Below are 16,643 nucleotides of genomic sequence, written 5' to 3'. Positions count from 1 at the left end.
TAGAAGTTCAAACTTAGATCAGATGGAAAATAATTGTGTGGTGGGGCGGGGTGCCATCTTGTGAAGTGCACGCTCTGTTATCTTTATTATTGAAGTGTGTTTACTCAGTCCAGAAACAAGATAGTTTACAATGTCCGGATTTGGGAGTGGAGGTAGTGCATCAGGGTCAGTAATCCAGCTTTGGGCTGCTAAGTCATGTGGACCTATGTTGTTTATTGTGATTAGTTTGTCGAAATACTGTTGCTGGACCACCATATCAGGGACAGCTAACACATCTTGACTGTCACAAGATGGCACCCACATCCAAACAATTTGACCTGCTGTGACATCAACTTTATAATCTCTATATTTACACTCAAGCCCTGCTTCCACCGAGCAGTACGGTACAGTTCAGTTTGGTCCACTTTTTTTCTGTTTCCACTGTGAGAAGTTGTGGATGGTACCAATGGAACCATTCCGTACCGTCCCCATGTTTGGTCCCCCCCTCTGTTGGGGCACCTAGCACAGATCTGGTACTAAAAGGTGGAGCTGTGAACACTGCAGTCTGTTGATTGGTCAGTAGAGGACGGTCACTCTAATTCGGGCTGAGTTGTGTCTGGTTTTGAGGCTCATGTAACCACTGTTCATACTGTGGAGAGTTTTACGTACATTAGTTATCTGTAACTATAAAGTGAAAGGATGTGTTTTTCATAATTCACTGGGTCGACTGCCAGCAACTTTTAATGGGGAACATTAACTTGCCTTCTTACTCAATGCATGAGCTGATTATGTGAATCCATCAGCACACCTTAAATGTCAATGTGACAACTTTTACCATTACTTTAATTGTTCTATGACATACACTTTTAGTAATGAGTGGACCGGATTTCGTGAACAGCATATATTCTAATCCTCACTCGGAGAAAAAAAAAGCTTTGCGGAGCATCGTTCCTGTGGGCTCTGGCAACACTAAACCCCCTGAGCTTGCCTGAGAAGAACTAAATGCACAAAGCTGCTAATTTTAAATATCCCATGGAGAGAGACTCTCACTGCAGCCTGTTCTGTTTTGTTCTGAAAATGTTGGTGTGCAACCTCACTGTGTTTGCGATGGAAACGCTAGGGTCTAGGTACCATGTCTGAAGGGTTCCAAAGGTACCCTACCGAAAAGTCTTTGGTGGAAACTTTGGACTTTAGTAACTGCCAGGTGTAACTGTTGCCAACAAAGCTACCGTTAGCTTGCTAATAAAGGACCCTTTTAGAGTATAAAGAGGTAAAAATATGTAAAACAACACCTGACGTCAAGATTTTAAATTAAATTTCACAAAAATAACACAATGTACCTCAAATTACGAAATATTATGCTAATTACGCCACATAAAAAGACCAAATATCGCAAAATAGGTTAGCATAATCTGATATTTCTCTCTTATTCCAAATTGCATGATTAATTCTATCAATCTTATCTCAAATGACCAATGAAAGCTTCTCAACCAAAAGTGTACATGTTCCAGATGTAATATGATCTGAAATTGAAATTAACAACACTACGATTTCATGTTTCCCCGACGTTAGCATGTAGCTTCATGTAGCAGCGTAGGTATCGTAATGTAAACACTTGCAGTAGCATGCCTGGGGCAGATGACCATATAAGGACAGCAGGTACAGACATCAGACTGTCTTGAAAATGTTGAAAACAGAGTATTCAGAACGGTCTGAAGCGCAAGATTTTTTCTTGCAGGTATTATTTTGCCCACGTTTAATATCAACATCAGACAGTCTAACATTTGATATGACAGAAAATAAGGAAAAGTAGAAAAGGTCCCATTTAATATATCGTTATCGGCTTACCTTTGAGGGCAGGGGGTACAGACTTGGTGGTGCAGAAGGTGTGTGTGTCAGAGAAAGGACCCTCCCCAGCGTCACTAATGGCCTGTATTCTGAAGCTGTAGCTGCTGGACTCAGTCAATCGCTGGACCTTGTAGGTGTGGCTGGGGCCGCGGTAGATGGTCACAAACCTGGATGGACGACATAATGAAGAGGAAGGAAGAGACAATGAATCACAAATCTAAATGGGAAATCTGTAAATAAGAAAGAGGGGTGAAGGAGAGAAGAAGGGAGGAAGGAAGAATAAGTGAGATAAGAAGGAAGGTGAGGAGTGGGGTGAAGGTGAGAGGACGGAGCGACGGTGCTCTGAATAGATTAGAGGAAGGACGAGATGTGGTGATAGAAAAAACGCAGTTAGAAAACCTGGATAACAAGAGCGCTGAGGGATGAGGCATCGACACTTGGGCTGCACTAATCACCAAACTAGTTTTCAAGTGCGCGTTCAGGATTGGATTGATGCATTCATCCAAGACTCGCGATGACTCATCGCAGCAGGCATTACCACTTAACTGTGCTTATTAACAGTTCTGGGTGCGTGACGTTGCTGACTCAACCATATATAGACAAAGCGCAGATTTGCTGTTAATTCAGGTCTGTGTTTGGTCTCTAAGGAGTTCATTCAGGTGGGACTGTCTTGAGAAATAGGTAGCCGAGACCTTGAAAAGAAACAAGAACTCTGGTGGGAATAGGAGAAAGCATCTTCACAAAGATAGCAGTGATTTATAAACACAACAGGATGAATACCGACAGGCTGCAGTCACAAATCTGATGGAAACGAGCACTCAAAAAAAGTTTCTGGACGGCTAGATGGACAGATTGATGGAGCGAAAGAGAGATGATAAGTGAGAAAATGAGCGAGTTGGGGGGGAAATGGGGATTCAAGCTGAAAAGGGGGTTATTTATCTCCGCTATCAGCCTTTCAGCACAATACGGTAAAAGTCTGAGTGAGGAGGGGTTACGGGAAAGAGGGAACAGAGGGAGGAAGACAAAGGCGGCGGGGAAAGTGAGAAGATAGGAGGCAATGATGGAGGGAAGAAGTCTGAGGAGGATATGAGAAATAAAGGAGGGAGAGGAGCGAGGTGACTGGTAATTACAGGAGCAGAGACAATGATGGAGGATCTGCAGCGAGAGGAAAGAGAAGGGAGAGTGAAGGGAAAAGAAGATATGAGAGAGGTCATGGTTTAGTAGTGGGCTATAACTCCAGACGAGCTCTTTATGTAGCCGCACTACAGAGAAGTGATGCATTTCTACGGCTGATATATGATGTTGTTAATCCTTTGCCTCGCTGACTTACAGTTAACACCCACACACACACACACACTCACACGTTTACTCTCTGTTGACTCCGACAGTTACACAGCCAAAAAAATTACCAATGTTTCATATTAATCTACAGTAACTACATCGACTTTTCCATCATCATAACTTTCCATCATCAAAACAATTAACTCTCAGCAGAGCACAAACAATAAACACACACACACACACACACACACACACACACACACACAATCACCGGGCCACAGTTAATGAGATGAACCGCATCCTCGGCCCGCGGCCAAACAGCCGACCAATTAACCACAACGATGAGCAGAGGAGGAGGACAGAGACAGAGGGATTAGAAGGTTTTGAGTTTTGTACCGATACCACAAAGAATTTTATATATTTCATTTGCCTGTCAAGTTTGCATATTGTGCCTTAACTGTATCAGTCCTCCATTTTTCAACACAACAATGGGCTTTCCAATGAACCGGCAATCATTCATCACACACACACGCACACACACACAAAGGCAAACATTTGTTTTGGCAAAGCGTTATCAAACATCTTTGTCCTTGCATTTCTTTTTGAAAAGCAGGTGAACTCTTAAAAGCTTTCTCATAAATATAAAGCTAAGGAAGAATCTGTTCAGTTCAACCAACAGATTTTTTTGCAATTATGTCTAACTAATAGCTGTATTCCCTTTACATTGGTTAGACAAAGCCTGTGAACCCTGATTGTGCAGGACACAATCTTTGATCACACGTACTACTCTACTGTATGTGTTATGTTCTATTGTTGTACTGAATGACTCCATGCTCAGTCATCTTACACTTGCTGTTTTTATTCCAAAAGCCTAACCAGGGACAGGGGTTGCAAATTAGCCATGGCTGGAAACCTCTATGCATTGCATCTACTTTGTATTTTACATATGAAGCAATGTCGTATGCATTTATCCTTGTCAAATAAACAAGTGAATACATGTTTTCAGCAGTTATTGCCTAATAGGGATGTATCACGCATGGCTACTGACTCATAAGGTTAGCATTAAAGCCAGAAAAACAGCTTTCAAAGTGGCTGAATGGCTTTGTGGAGAAACAGGTGGGTGTACATGAGGAAAAAAAACATGTCTGAATACAAAGATTAAGGAATAGAGAAATGAAGAACATGAAGGGATGAATCAACAAGTGGTTGGGCTGGGTGACACATGGGTAGATATGGATGGAGAGATAAAGACAGAACATGCAAGAACTAAACATAAAGGAATAGTTCACCCATGAAATGATAATGCAGGTGTCATTTTAGATTCTCAATTGAAGTTTGATCGACATGTAAAGAGTCTGTGTAAAACTGTCAAAACTAATTTAAACTGCTTTCCTCTGATTAGAGGCGGCACAACAGTTCATGCATGCCATGATATTTTCCCATTTATCATATTGTGCAACCTTTTGGGGTCAAGCTAATCAAACAACACTTGCACCAATTAGGTCATTGTATAAACAGGCTCTGAAAGTAATGGATAAGAAACCTGCTAGTTGGCACCACTGCCAAATTATCAAGAAACATAATCTGAAAAAAGTTCTGAAACACCCAGAAACACTCTGCCAGCTGGTGAACAAACAAAACAGTGGAATTAGAACTAGGAGTGCAACAAGCAGTAATTGTAGAACAGCGAAACGCAGGACAACATTCGGACAGTCATCCTTTTCAGTAATAGGTACCAAACTATGGAATACATTACCATCTGAAATAAAAACATTGACAGAGCTCAAGGCTTTTAACACAAAAGTAAAACGATGGCTGAAACTGAAGCCTGTGAACACTGACTTTTATATATTATTGTACTCATTTAGTGTACTGCCCTTTACTGTTTTGTGTTTTTGCTTATTGTTCACGTCCTGATTCTGTCTTTGTCTATATGTTTTGTATATTAATGTTTCTGAACTGTTTTTAACTTTGCACACAAACTCTGTTTTAATAGCAAAAGCCTAACCAGGGACAGGGGCTGAGAATTAGCTTCAGCTAGAAACTTGTATGCATGACATCTGTTTTGTGTCTTGTATGAAATAATGTTTAATGCATTTGTCTCTGATCAATAAATGTCTAAATAAATAAAAATTTAAATATCAGTTACTCACCCTGTGTTACGCTGAATTTGACAAGAAAACTTTCTGGGTTTTTTGCACGCCTCCATTGAACGAAGAATTCAAAAGTTAAGAAAATTTTAATGAATTGAAGTCAAAGGCAAAACTATATCAAAACAACTGTTTGCAAACTTTCACACAACTTGTGCAGTATAATCCAAGTGTCATTTATTCAGTCGTGTGATCAGTATTTCCCATACAGATGCATTTGTGCTAAAAATTTAGAATTCAAAAATGAATTGAAAGTTTCTATGCTCACTTCAAAGCCAGACTCCATTTACAAAAACAGTAATTTTACTTTGCTGAACACATGAGCTGCTGGTCGACCGCTGCCTCGATTTGTCAGTTTGTTTGTGTTGTTGTGTGACTTTGGTGTTTTTAAAGGGTTAGCTCAAATTCACCAAAGTCAAACAATAACGCAAATGATCCACATATCGATACAGTTGTACACCAGCAGCTCCCATGTTCAGTGAGGTATAACTGCTCTTTTTGTCAATGGAGTCTGGCTTTGACGAGAACATAGGCTGGTTTCACTTTCAGTTCAGTTTTTAATTGTGAAGTTTCAGCATGTGTTTGGGAACTACTGAGCATACGATTGATAAATGAGACTAGGATTATATGACAGAAGTTGTGCGAAGGACGTTTCAGTATATTTTTGGCCATGATGACTTCGAATTACAAAGAACTCTCAGTGTTTTTGGATTATTTGATCATCAAAGGCATACACGAAAAAGTTTTCTTCACAAATTCAACATAAAGCAGGGTGAGTATCTGACATAAAAATTGTCATCTGGCAGGTGTAGTGTTCCTTTAAGAAAGGCTGAAGGACAGACATAGTGATGGACGTGTGGATGGATAAGTCTTATAAATGACAGCACCTCCACCCATGCTTTGCCCCTTGTGCCTGTTCTTCCACTTGCATGCATTTATAATACATTATCAGAAGGTTTAAGCCTTAACTGCATTGCGCATGTTGCCATGGTGCCTACACATTCCCAATATCCCTGCTAGGAGGCATTTTGGGTAATAAGGAGAAGAAGAAAGAGAAATGAGAAAAATCAAACAAACACAGTTTTTAAAGGGCAACGACAGAGTGAGGAAAACAAGTGAAAATGAAAAAGCCATGAGCGAGGGAGGACAGAACACAAGCAACAAGTCTGCATACAGGGAGATAAGGGTGGAAAAATAAGCTGAGGGGGGAAAGAAGGGCAGTGAAGGAGAAGGGAGGAAAGTAAAGAAATGGGATTCAACATTGTGAACCTGAGAAAACAGCTTTGTTTATGATCACACACGCCCACAAAGACGTGGCGGGGCGGCTGGGAGAAAAACAAAGAGGGTAAAAGATGAGGTGGGAGGGTTGAAATTTATGAAAGGGGGCGCACATTTCTCCAGAGGTCCTCCTGAGGTGAATTCACCTGTCTAACAATAAAAGGAGATGAATGAATATGAATGAGATCAGCCACGGACTAAGGGAGAGATACAGCGAGAGACGGGGTCGGGGGACAGCCAATGTCAAAAACATAAATAGACAGTAATGCTATTTGGTTAAGAAAACCACACTGATGGAATTTATTGGCAAAATCTGAAATTGTATTTGCACAAACTGCAGCTGGCCATTCAATATGTTTGTTTACGAAGCCATTTCAAGATTCGATACTTTGTCTTTTTTCAAAATGCCCTTCCAGCCTCCCCTGATACATTATGATTATTGGCAGTGAAGCATCTGGTTGCCATGGTGATTTCATCAATGAAAAAATCCCATCCTGCTAATTAATTCTAATAGAGTGTGATGAGAAAGCAAAGGGGGGAAGAGAAGGAGGAAGAGGAGCCATCTACACCAGCTCAATCCATCTGTCTGTTGATAACCCACACACACTCATCCTTGTACATCTATCTTTGTGAGGACCCTCACTGACATAATGCATTCACTTGCCCCTTACCTTACCCTTAACCATCACAACTAATAACTAACCCTAACCTTAATCAAAGGGGTCTTACACATCATGTTTTTTGCACCCTCACATTCATTGCTTTCAATGTAGACGTGCGGCAGGCATGCTCAAACACCAGAGCAACGCAAGAGGGGCATGCACGTGTTCCTGAGCACCTATTTTTCTCTGCACGATGGTTGCGCCCTGAGATAAACTTTTAGAACACAGCAGCGTGCACTGCATATCATGTGATGAGGAACAACCAATCACAGTCGACAGATATCTTTCCCTTCTCCCGTAAATATCAGTCTGTGATAAACACGGAAAAGTTGATCATGTTAGTGCAGGGCTACCCAGAGCTTTACATCTGTCCCACGGACAGCCTACACACTTATAAACAGCCTCAGAAAGAAGATCAGCTCTGCTCTCAGGATTTCAGGTAAATAGGCTACACAATGCTTGTTAAGGTTGCTAAGTAACCTCAGATGCAACCTGCCACTGCGGAACAAAAAGCTCAAAAAGTAGCGCCCAATGCCCGACCTTGCATTTTCCAGGCGGTTAAAGATGCAGCATGTGTACGGCCCCTAATTCTACCCTTAACCCTAAAACCAGGTCTTAATTCTCAAACAGGCCTTTGAAAAAGTAAGGATTGGAAAAAATGTCCTCACTTCGCAAAATGTCCTCACTCTGTTGCTAAAATATGTTGTTGTGGTCCTCACATACACACACACACATATACAGACACACACACCTCTGATGCAGCTGCTAATACACCTAAACATCCTGACACAACCACCAGTAGCTGCAAGTGATTATTTCTAAGCAAAGGCAATTAGCTTGAATCAGTCAGGAATAACATGTCGTCATTATCGGGCAATCCAGTCAATTATAGTTTATGGTCGGTTTCCTCATGGAGGAAATGATGGCAATGAAGAGGAGAGAGTGAAATAATGTTTGTGTATTTGGGCTGGAGTAGATGCTGCTATTTTTTTTATTCTTTCATTTTTATTTATTTTTTAATTATTATTGTTTGTTTTTTTCTCCCATTTAATTTGTACCAACCAAATCATGGGCAGCACTATGAGAACAAATCTGAAAATGTTGTCTAGGGTCTCTTTTATGTTATTTTATATCTTATGTCACTGACTTTTTATTTATCTTTGTTTATTAGTGTTGTGAAAGGCGTCTATAAATAAAATTTATTATTACTATTATTTCCTGCCATAGATAAAATCCATGCTTTTACGACTAAATAATTCTAATCAATATAAAAACTTTTTTTTCTCTCAAAATAAAACCAGATCTAAATATGGTGTATGCAAACATATGCATATCCACAAGTTCGTCCAAGCATGGTCACAGAAACAGAAACACACACACACACGACCAGCATACTGCCATATTAATCACTGTGCCAATTAAAAAGGGTAAATAAAATTCTCTAAACTGTGAAAGCTGTTTTCATTTTGCTGGCAGGGAGTGTGTGTGTGCCTACGTGCATGCCTCTGTGTTTGTTTGTGTGTGTGTTTCGGAGAGGTTAACAGAGCCGGATCTGGCCCCATCTGTTGCCTGCTGCACTCTGAACCATTCCAGGGGTGCCAAGGTACCTGAGTGCCAACTTGATGGGAGCCAAGCCTTAATTCAAACACTGACAGCCAGCCAAAGAGAATGGTAGAGGGCTCGGCAGAGGGAGGGAAGGAGGGAGGGAGTGAGACAATCTGACAGGTGGGCAGATAAAAGTGGTTCTTCACTGCTTTTCAGTTTATTCCTTCTACTTCATTCACCCCTCTCTTTGCTATTTCTGCTTGGATGTATAAGAGCCTCTGCCCTCCTTCCGACTGTGTGTTTCACTCCCTGTCAGCAATTATGTTTTGCCCCTTCCCCTCCTCCTCCTCCTCAGTCTGCTAATTCTCTGTCTCCCTGTTTCTCTCTTTGTCACACCTGTCTGACCAGTGGCTTAAATAGAGGGTTGATTGTTAGAGGCTGTATCCCGGCTGGCTCCAGATGCCCTTAACGTGACTGCTTGCTGGTACATCTGGTTACTGCAAAAAAAAAAGCCCCTCCACACATACACACACACACACACACACACAAACACACAAGCACTTCTTACTGGGCATTCATGCACACAAGCTCCCTCATCCTCAAGCTGCTCATGATCTACCCATCTTGTGTCTGTGTGAGTGAGGTTTGTGTGTAGTATTGACCTCCTGGGTCCTAATATGCTGTATTGACTAGCTGTGGGTTAAAGAGTTTGAGAAATGTGGTGCCCATGGTGGCTCAATCCGCGGTGGTACCTGAGGCTTCATATATGAAATGCCTGCTAATCTTGTCTTGCCTCTACAGAAGAATGTATCATGTTGATGAGCGCCTCTTTTAACCAAAGACATCTTCAAACCCAAGGAAAAATAATATGAGTATAGGTTTGGACAGTCTTTAACCCAAAAGGCACTTTGATATTGATTCTAGCTGTACGACTCAGCGCTGATTAAAGTACAGCTTGTTCTCATGGAGCTCTCTTCATGCTGCGAACTGTACCACACACAGTCGGGAAACAGCTTGAAATGCACTTCATCATCCAATATGCAGCCGTTTAATGTCCAGTGCTAAGACAGACCCAGTGTGTAAGATTGAAGTAATGCTGAGGGTGCAGGGTATATGGAAGCTGCTGTGAATGAGTTTGAATCAAATGACAAGGGATATATGGTGACATTTCAGCATGAACAAAACTTGGGGTTCTTGTTGTCTTCCTTAAATGTATAAATGATTTTTCAACTTGAACCCCCATAGTGCGTCAAGGTGGTATTAATGCTGGCCCCGCTTTTACAGAGACGACTGTATCACTTTCGGTTTTCCTACCAACGACAAAGGATACACTGCATCTTGTTTTCCACAGTTACTTCTGTTGTTCCACCATCCGCCAATTCCGCTACTGAAGATGGTAAAGAACTTGCATTGATACTTTCTGGGAACTAGGGACAGCCAACGATAGCTACCGATAGCTGTATTGATTATGCAGTGGTTGGTTTGTGCCATTCGTTGAGCCTTAATTTCCCCAGGAGATCGTAACTGGTGGCAGAAAAAATCGCGTAGTGGAAGCAAGGCTTTTAGGGAACCAGTTTAAATGCAGATAATGTCATTATTCTGTAGCTGTTATGTTATGTGATCAACACATAGACTCTAAAAATGAAGGATCTAAGAGCCAAATATGCCATTTGCTCAATGGACATTGGTTGTACCTACTATATAGTGGGCAACGTTCTGTGGGTTCAGTTTGGATAAAAGCTAAAGAAATGAACATTTATACAACCTGTATTTGGTGGCGTGATTAATACAATGATTGTTCTGCAACTGGAACCTGCAGCTTATTATCTGAACTCAACACAACCAAGGAAGCTGTGGCATCAAGTGTGCAAAGCGCGTCAACCAGGTCAGGCTGGGTGGGATTGAAAGGATAGTGTGCTGTCAAGGATGACACCCAGACTCTTAACCTGGGGACGGGTGAAACGGAGGAGTTATCAATAGTGAGAGAAAAGCTGTCAGTTTTGGATAAAGTGGATTTGGTGCCAATGAGGAGAACCTCGGTTTTGTTACTGTTTAATTTAAGGAAGTTTAGGGTGAACCAGGTTTTTATTTCAGTGATGCAATCAGTGAGGGAGGTGGGCGGGAGAGTGGACGAGGGTTTAGTGGTGAGGTAGAGCTGGGTGTCATCAGCGTAACAGTGGAAGTGAATGTTAAATTTGCAGAAGATATTGCCGAGGGGAAGGAGGTAGGTGATGAAGAGGAGGAGCCCCAGGACAGAGCCCTGGGGCACACCTGAAGTGACGGAGGAAGGGATGGATTCCTTGGTTTTTAAGAGCCAGAAGTGACTATATTTGGGAGCGAGATTGATCTAACTGAGAAGTTGAGAACACTATCAGCATACAGGATGTCACTCAAAGCCACTCACCCTTAATTATGTGTAATTTTAAGCCTGAACACAATGTAGACTGCTTAGTTATTAAAAAAACTCACTCCCTGTACAGTTGTCATGGAAATCAGCTACAGAGACCAAAACAATTTTTTGTACCAGACTGTAAACATGTTTATTTCTGGACATTTTCACATGGAGGTCCATGGGGATTGACTGGCTCCTGGAGCCAACCTCATGTGACCATTAGACAGACGGCACTTTGGTGTGTTGGCTTTATTTTTCAGCCCCAGAGGTTACCACATGAAGCAACATCTACTTCAAAGTAGTGCATTAAAGCAAATAATGTGTCTATTTCCACCTTAACTGTGAGCTTTTATTGTGATGTTTCCGTGTAAATAAGTACATCTGGTATGTTCGACATTTTATCTTTTCTGTCCCTGTATATGTAGTCTAGAAAACAGGAAGCTGGACCCCTCTCAGTCTATACCATGAGGTAAACAGTGATGTAAGAGCAGTATAGATCAGTGTGTGTGTTTGTGTGTTTGTGTGTGTGTGCGCTCCACCTGTGGTTCTTGTCCTCCATCTGTAGTGTGTAGACCATGTCATCAGCGAGCAGGGCGCGGGTGTGCGTGTTGCTGGCGTTTTCGCCCCACTTCAGCTTCAGGCTCTGAGGGCCGGCCGCCGAGCATTCGAGTGGGGGCGGGGCCGGAGGGAGGGGGCGTGTTCTTGCCAGCAGGGGTGGACTCAAGGGACTGGAGCCGATGGCATTCACCGCCTGGATATGTACACTGCAATGGAGGAAGAGACAGATGACGACTTATTACAGAGTGTACACTGTGAGATAAAACTTAGACACTCAAATACTACTTGCTACTTTCGGAAAAATGTCTTTAGAAATGGAGGTACTGGAGCATGCATGTTGTGTGCAGGCATTAAAGTCACACACCAAAAGAACATACATTAATGGAGGGTATGTACTACGTAACCTTGTTTGTTCTCAGCATGGTTACAGACCTATTTTTCTAATGGTGGAGTAATTTTCCATGAGGAGGCTGAGCTTGCGCATTAGCTTTGACCTTGGATGCATCTGTGATGCCTTCGCCCATTACCATTCACCCATTACAATTCAATGTACTCTCCCAGAGGAGACTTAAATACGTCTGGACTTGTTGGCCCACTTTTCCCCCCTCTATCTACAGTTATAGTAGAATGTATGAAAAAAAGCAATCACTGCTGAACAGTGTTTTACAGGATTTACTATTTGAAAGGAACTTTTTATTTTCCAAGCAACAGAAAGCAATTTCTTTCTTTTTCTGCAATTTGATTGAGGTTTAGGTTCCAAAAAGGCAATCTAGAGATTCTGGGTTCTGTGCAATGTGATTAAAAAGAAACATGAAGTAACATGAAGTCAGTTAAACTCCAGGGTTTTCAATCTGTCTATTTAGGAAGCCAAAGTGATTGTGAATCTGTTTTAGCTGCTTTGGTGCAAATCAAAGTGAACATGGGTGCAATGGAGAGGCAAAAGCAAGACAAGCCCAAAAGGGAATGGTTTTACATGTGGTGGCCACAGACAGTTGCTCTCTCCTTATCCTTCCTGACTGACTCTTCTCTAGTTTTGTGTTCTGCTAGTGTCCTTGTCACTACTGGTAGCATGAGGCGGTACCTGCAGCCCAGTCAGGTTGCACAGGTAGTCCAGCTCCTCCAGGATGGCACAAGAAAGTTTGCTGTGTCTCCCAGCACAGTCTCAAGTTAGACAAGGAGAGCTGTACAGGGTCGTAGAAGGGCATCAACCCAGCAGCAGGACCGGTATCTGCTCCTTTGTGTGAGGAGGAACAGGAGGAGCACTGCCAGAGCCCTACACAATGACCTCCAGCAGGCTACTGGTGTGCATGTTTCTGACCACACTGTCAGAAACAGACTCCATAAGGGTGGCATAAGGGCCTGACATCCTCCAGTGGGACTTGTGCTCACAGCCCAGCACCATGCAGCTCAACTGGCATTCGCCAGAGAACAACAAAATTGGCAGGTCCGCCACTGGCGCCCCGTTCTCTTCACAGGTAAGAGCAGGTTCATACTGAGCACATGTGACAGGCGTGAAAGGGTCTGGAGACGCCGTGGTGAATGTTATGCTGCCTGTTACATCATCCTGCATGAACCATTTGGAGGTGGGTCAGTGATGGTCTGGGGAGGCATATCCTTGGAGGGTTGCATAGACCTCCATGTCACAGCCAACAGTACCCTGACTGCTGTTAGATACATGTGGCCAGAGTGTGTGGGTAGTTCCTGGATGATGAAGGCATTGATGCCATTGACTGGCCCTCTCGTTCCCCTGACCTAAAACCAACTGAGCACCTATGGGATGTTATGTATTGCTGCATCCAATGCTGCCAAGTACCACCAGGACTGTCCAGGAGCTCACTGATGCCCTGATCCAGGTCTGGGAGGAGATCCCCCAGGACACCATCTGCCAGCTCATCAGGAGCATGGTCAGATGTTGTCAGGAGTGCATACAGGTACGCAGGGGTCATACACACTACTGAGTCACATTATTATAAGTTGGATCAGCCTGTGATTTCAATTCTTTACTTTGATTTTTGGTGTGATTTTGAATGCAGCCCTCAGTGGGCTGATGAGTTTGGTTTCCACCGATCGTTGTTGCATCATTTTGTTCTCAACAAATTATACAATGTACATCAGTTCATCAAGATCTGATGTGATTTAAGTGTTCCCTTAATTATTTTTGAGCAGCGCATTTTGCACATTATACATCTATAATTAAAAAATACTAGGGATAGACCGATATGGATGTTTTAGGGCCGATGCCGATGCCGATTTTTTTCCATCACCCTTAGCCGATGACTGATTATGGACTGCCGATTTTCTTGAGCCGATATTTGGGGCCGATACTGCTCTTGCTCCCTCAATTTACATAAAAAAAATGACACAATGATAACAAATATTACAGGTCTCAAGTTTAAAATAAGAAACATTTATTGAACAGTAAAAAATACTAAAACAAGATGGAAAGTTGAGGTAGAACAGGTAGAATATTATTATTATTATTATTATTATTATATATTCAAATAAAAAAAAAGAGTTCAGTGCTCTTAAATCTTCCAGTAATGTCTTTATAAAATAAACAAATATTTAAGCTGAAGCATAAATAAAACAACAACTACTGTACACAGTAGGATTCAACAGCTTTGTTCAACTTAACCACATACTTTCAAATGAAAAAAAGTGCCAGGGAAAAATAAATCTGCGAACCCACGCGCGTATCGGCCGATACAGTAAAAAACTCAAATATCGGCCCGATATATCGGCCGGCCAATGTATCGGTCTATCTTTAAAAAATACTAGCACACACATGCACACGCTCAAGGGCACACAAATCTCCTGCCAATTAAAAAGCACTTGCAGGAATGGATTTTTGTTTTTTCAAAGTCCCCTGCGGCCTTTCTTCTAGGAATCCCCCTCCTTCCCTCACCCTTTTTCAGTCCATGTCTGATCAGCTGATTAGCATCCATATCAGAGGCTCTCAGCTAGAAAACATCCACCGTCTGACATTTAATTGCCGATTCTCTGTAACTGTAACCTTTCATTAAAATTCACGCGGCCAAGTGAGGGCCGATGAGAAAGGGCAACGTTCATCCATCCACAGGGTAATTAAGCATATAGATGAAAGATGATGAGGTATGGAGAAGAAGAGAGAGAGTTACAGATAAAGGATCTCGGGAAGGATTTGCATATCAAAGTTCAGAATACATACAGTGTTAGTTTCTCTGCATTTTGTTTCATCAAGAAAAGACAAAATCGAACAGTAAAGATGAACAAAAGGTACATGACACTTTTAGAACCATTTTTCCTGCTGAGCAAAACACTGAACCTCCCACCGAGTCTCTTGTGCTCAGCGTAATGACGGCTAACCAAATTACTAGAATGTAAATAAAATGTTGCAAGCAGGAAACAAGTTGCATAATTGTACCTTCCTGCAAACGCGTCTATTTTCGTGACGAGCATGAAACATGCAGTCCCCTTTAATTACTTGTTGGTAGTAATTGACATTTTGTGGATTTCTCCCCTGTTTAATTAAGTGTGCACTTCCTTAGCATTGGAGCTTTATTGAATGTGTAATCCCTGTGGCAATCATCCTCTCAAGGTGTCTCTGCAGACTTAAAGACCTTTTAGTATTAGTAATGGAATGTGATGGCATTGAGAGAAGATGCACAAGAAGGGCTGTAAAACCTTACATCTGAAGAAAGAAAACACTGAAAAAAATGTCTGCTGCCTTTTATTTATTTGTACTGAAGACGTTCCGCAGAGTCTTTGGACACCTAAAGGTTATGAAGCCTCTAATGAAAAACATGACATTTAATAAGAAAACACATTTAAAAATCCAAACTATTATTTACAGGTTGTAGGTGGTTTAGATGTACTATTAAGACTTTTTTCTCAACATATACAGCGCTGAAGGAAACTAGAGTTACTGCCTTGTGGTTCCATGCTTCTGTGCACCTGTCAAGTTGCACTTACGGTTAACAAGGATGCCTCACACACATCCCCACACTCCTCACACCACAAATGATCTATACAATCAGCACAGTTTCAAGGAGGACACCTAAGATTACTGTCACCAATTCAGTCTCTGATCAAATCCTGTCTTTTCTGTTACCCGATTTATGGTGTTGAATAATAGCCAGAAAGGTTTTATCAGGTCACAGTGACCTTCACCTTCGACCACTGAATATAATCAGTTCATTCTTGAGTCCTAGTGGACGTTTGTTTCAGGTTTGAAGAAATTCCCTCAAGGCGTTCTTGATATATTGTGTTCACAAGAATGGGATGGACGAACAACTAGAAAACATAATGCCTCCAGCCACAACTATCATCAGCCTGGAGGCATAAAAACAGGGTTCCTACATATTTTCCATTTCAGAATTCCATACTTTTCCAGACCTTTCTCTTATCTCTGACCTCTTAATACCGTGCCCGCCAGGACATACTTTGAGGTCCTCGGGCAGAGGTCTTTTGTCTGTTCCAGAGGCTCGGCTGAAAACTTAAGGGGACAGAGGGTTTGCTGTCAGGGCCCCGAGGCTCTGGAACAGTCTGCCCAAGAAAATCAGGTTGGCTGAGTCAGTGATCTCTTAAAGTCCCTTCTAAAAACATACTTTCATCGGAGAGACTTTCCTGAGTTTTAAGTTCATTTGTACAGAAGCGTATTGCATTCACTTGACAAATAAATAAAGCCCTGTGAGTATTTTTTTCTGTTTTTCGGAGTAATTTATTTATTTTTCTGTGTTTTTGGTGTAATTTTTTCTGTTTTTCTGAGTAATTTTTTTCCCCTGCTTTTCGTGGTAATTTTTTTCTGTTTTTCGCGGTAATTTTTTTTCCTGAACGTGGAGACGAGATACTTCAAAATCTCGCGAGAAGCTCCCACCTGGCACCTGCAAGTGACCGGTGCCTGCGTAAAGTCGACAAACTAATGATAACACCATCTATATGACTTAAAGACAAGAGTATCTCCTAGTGTCT

General features: G+C 41.9%; 1 protein-coding gene across 2 annotated transcripts in view; it reads right to left on the bottom strand.

The window, feature by feature from the left end:
• Positions 1-16,643, bottom strand: part of fndc3ba (fibronectin type III domain containing 3Ba) — a 146,720-nt gene that overhangs the window by 6,922 nt on the left and 123,155 nt on the right. For both annotated transcript variants that reach the window (XM_033613234.2, XM_078175182.1), the window contains 2 exons: positions 11,675-11,899; positions 1,828-1,994 (listed from right to left, as the gene is read on the bottom strand). In XM_033613234.2, coding sequence (XP_033469125.2) covers positions 1,828-1,994; positions 11,675-11,899 — 392 coding nt within the window. The remainder of the gene's footprint in view (positions 1-1,827; positions 1,995-11,674; positions 11,900-16,643) is intronic.

Source organism: Epinephelus lanceolatus, chromosome 15 (genome assembly GCF_041903045.1).
Source record: "Epinephelus lanceolatus isolate andai-2023 chromosome 15, ASM4190304v1, whole genome shotgun sequence".
Classification (NCBI taxonomy): Eukaryota; Metazoa; Chordata; class Actinopteri; order Perciformes; family Serranidae; genus Epinephelus; species Epinephelus lanceolatus.
The sequence above is the reverse complement of the archived record's forward strand: the minus strand, read 5'-3'. Positions and strand labels throughout refer to the sequence as shown.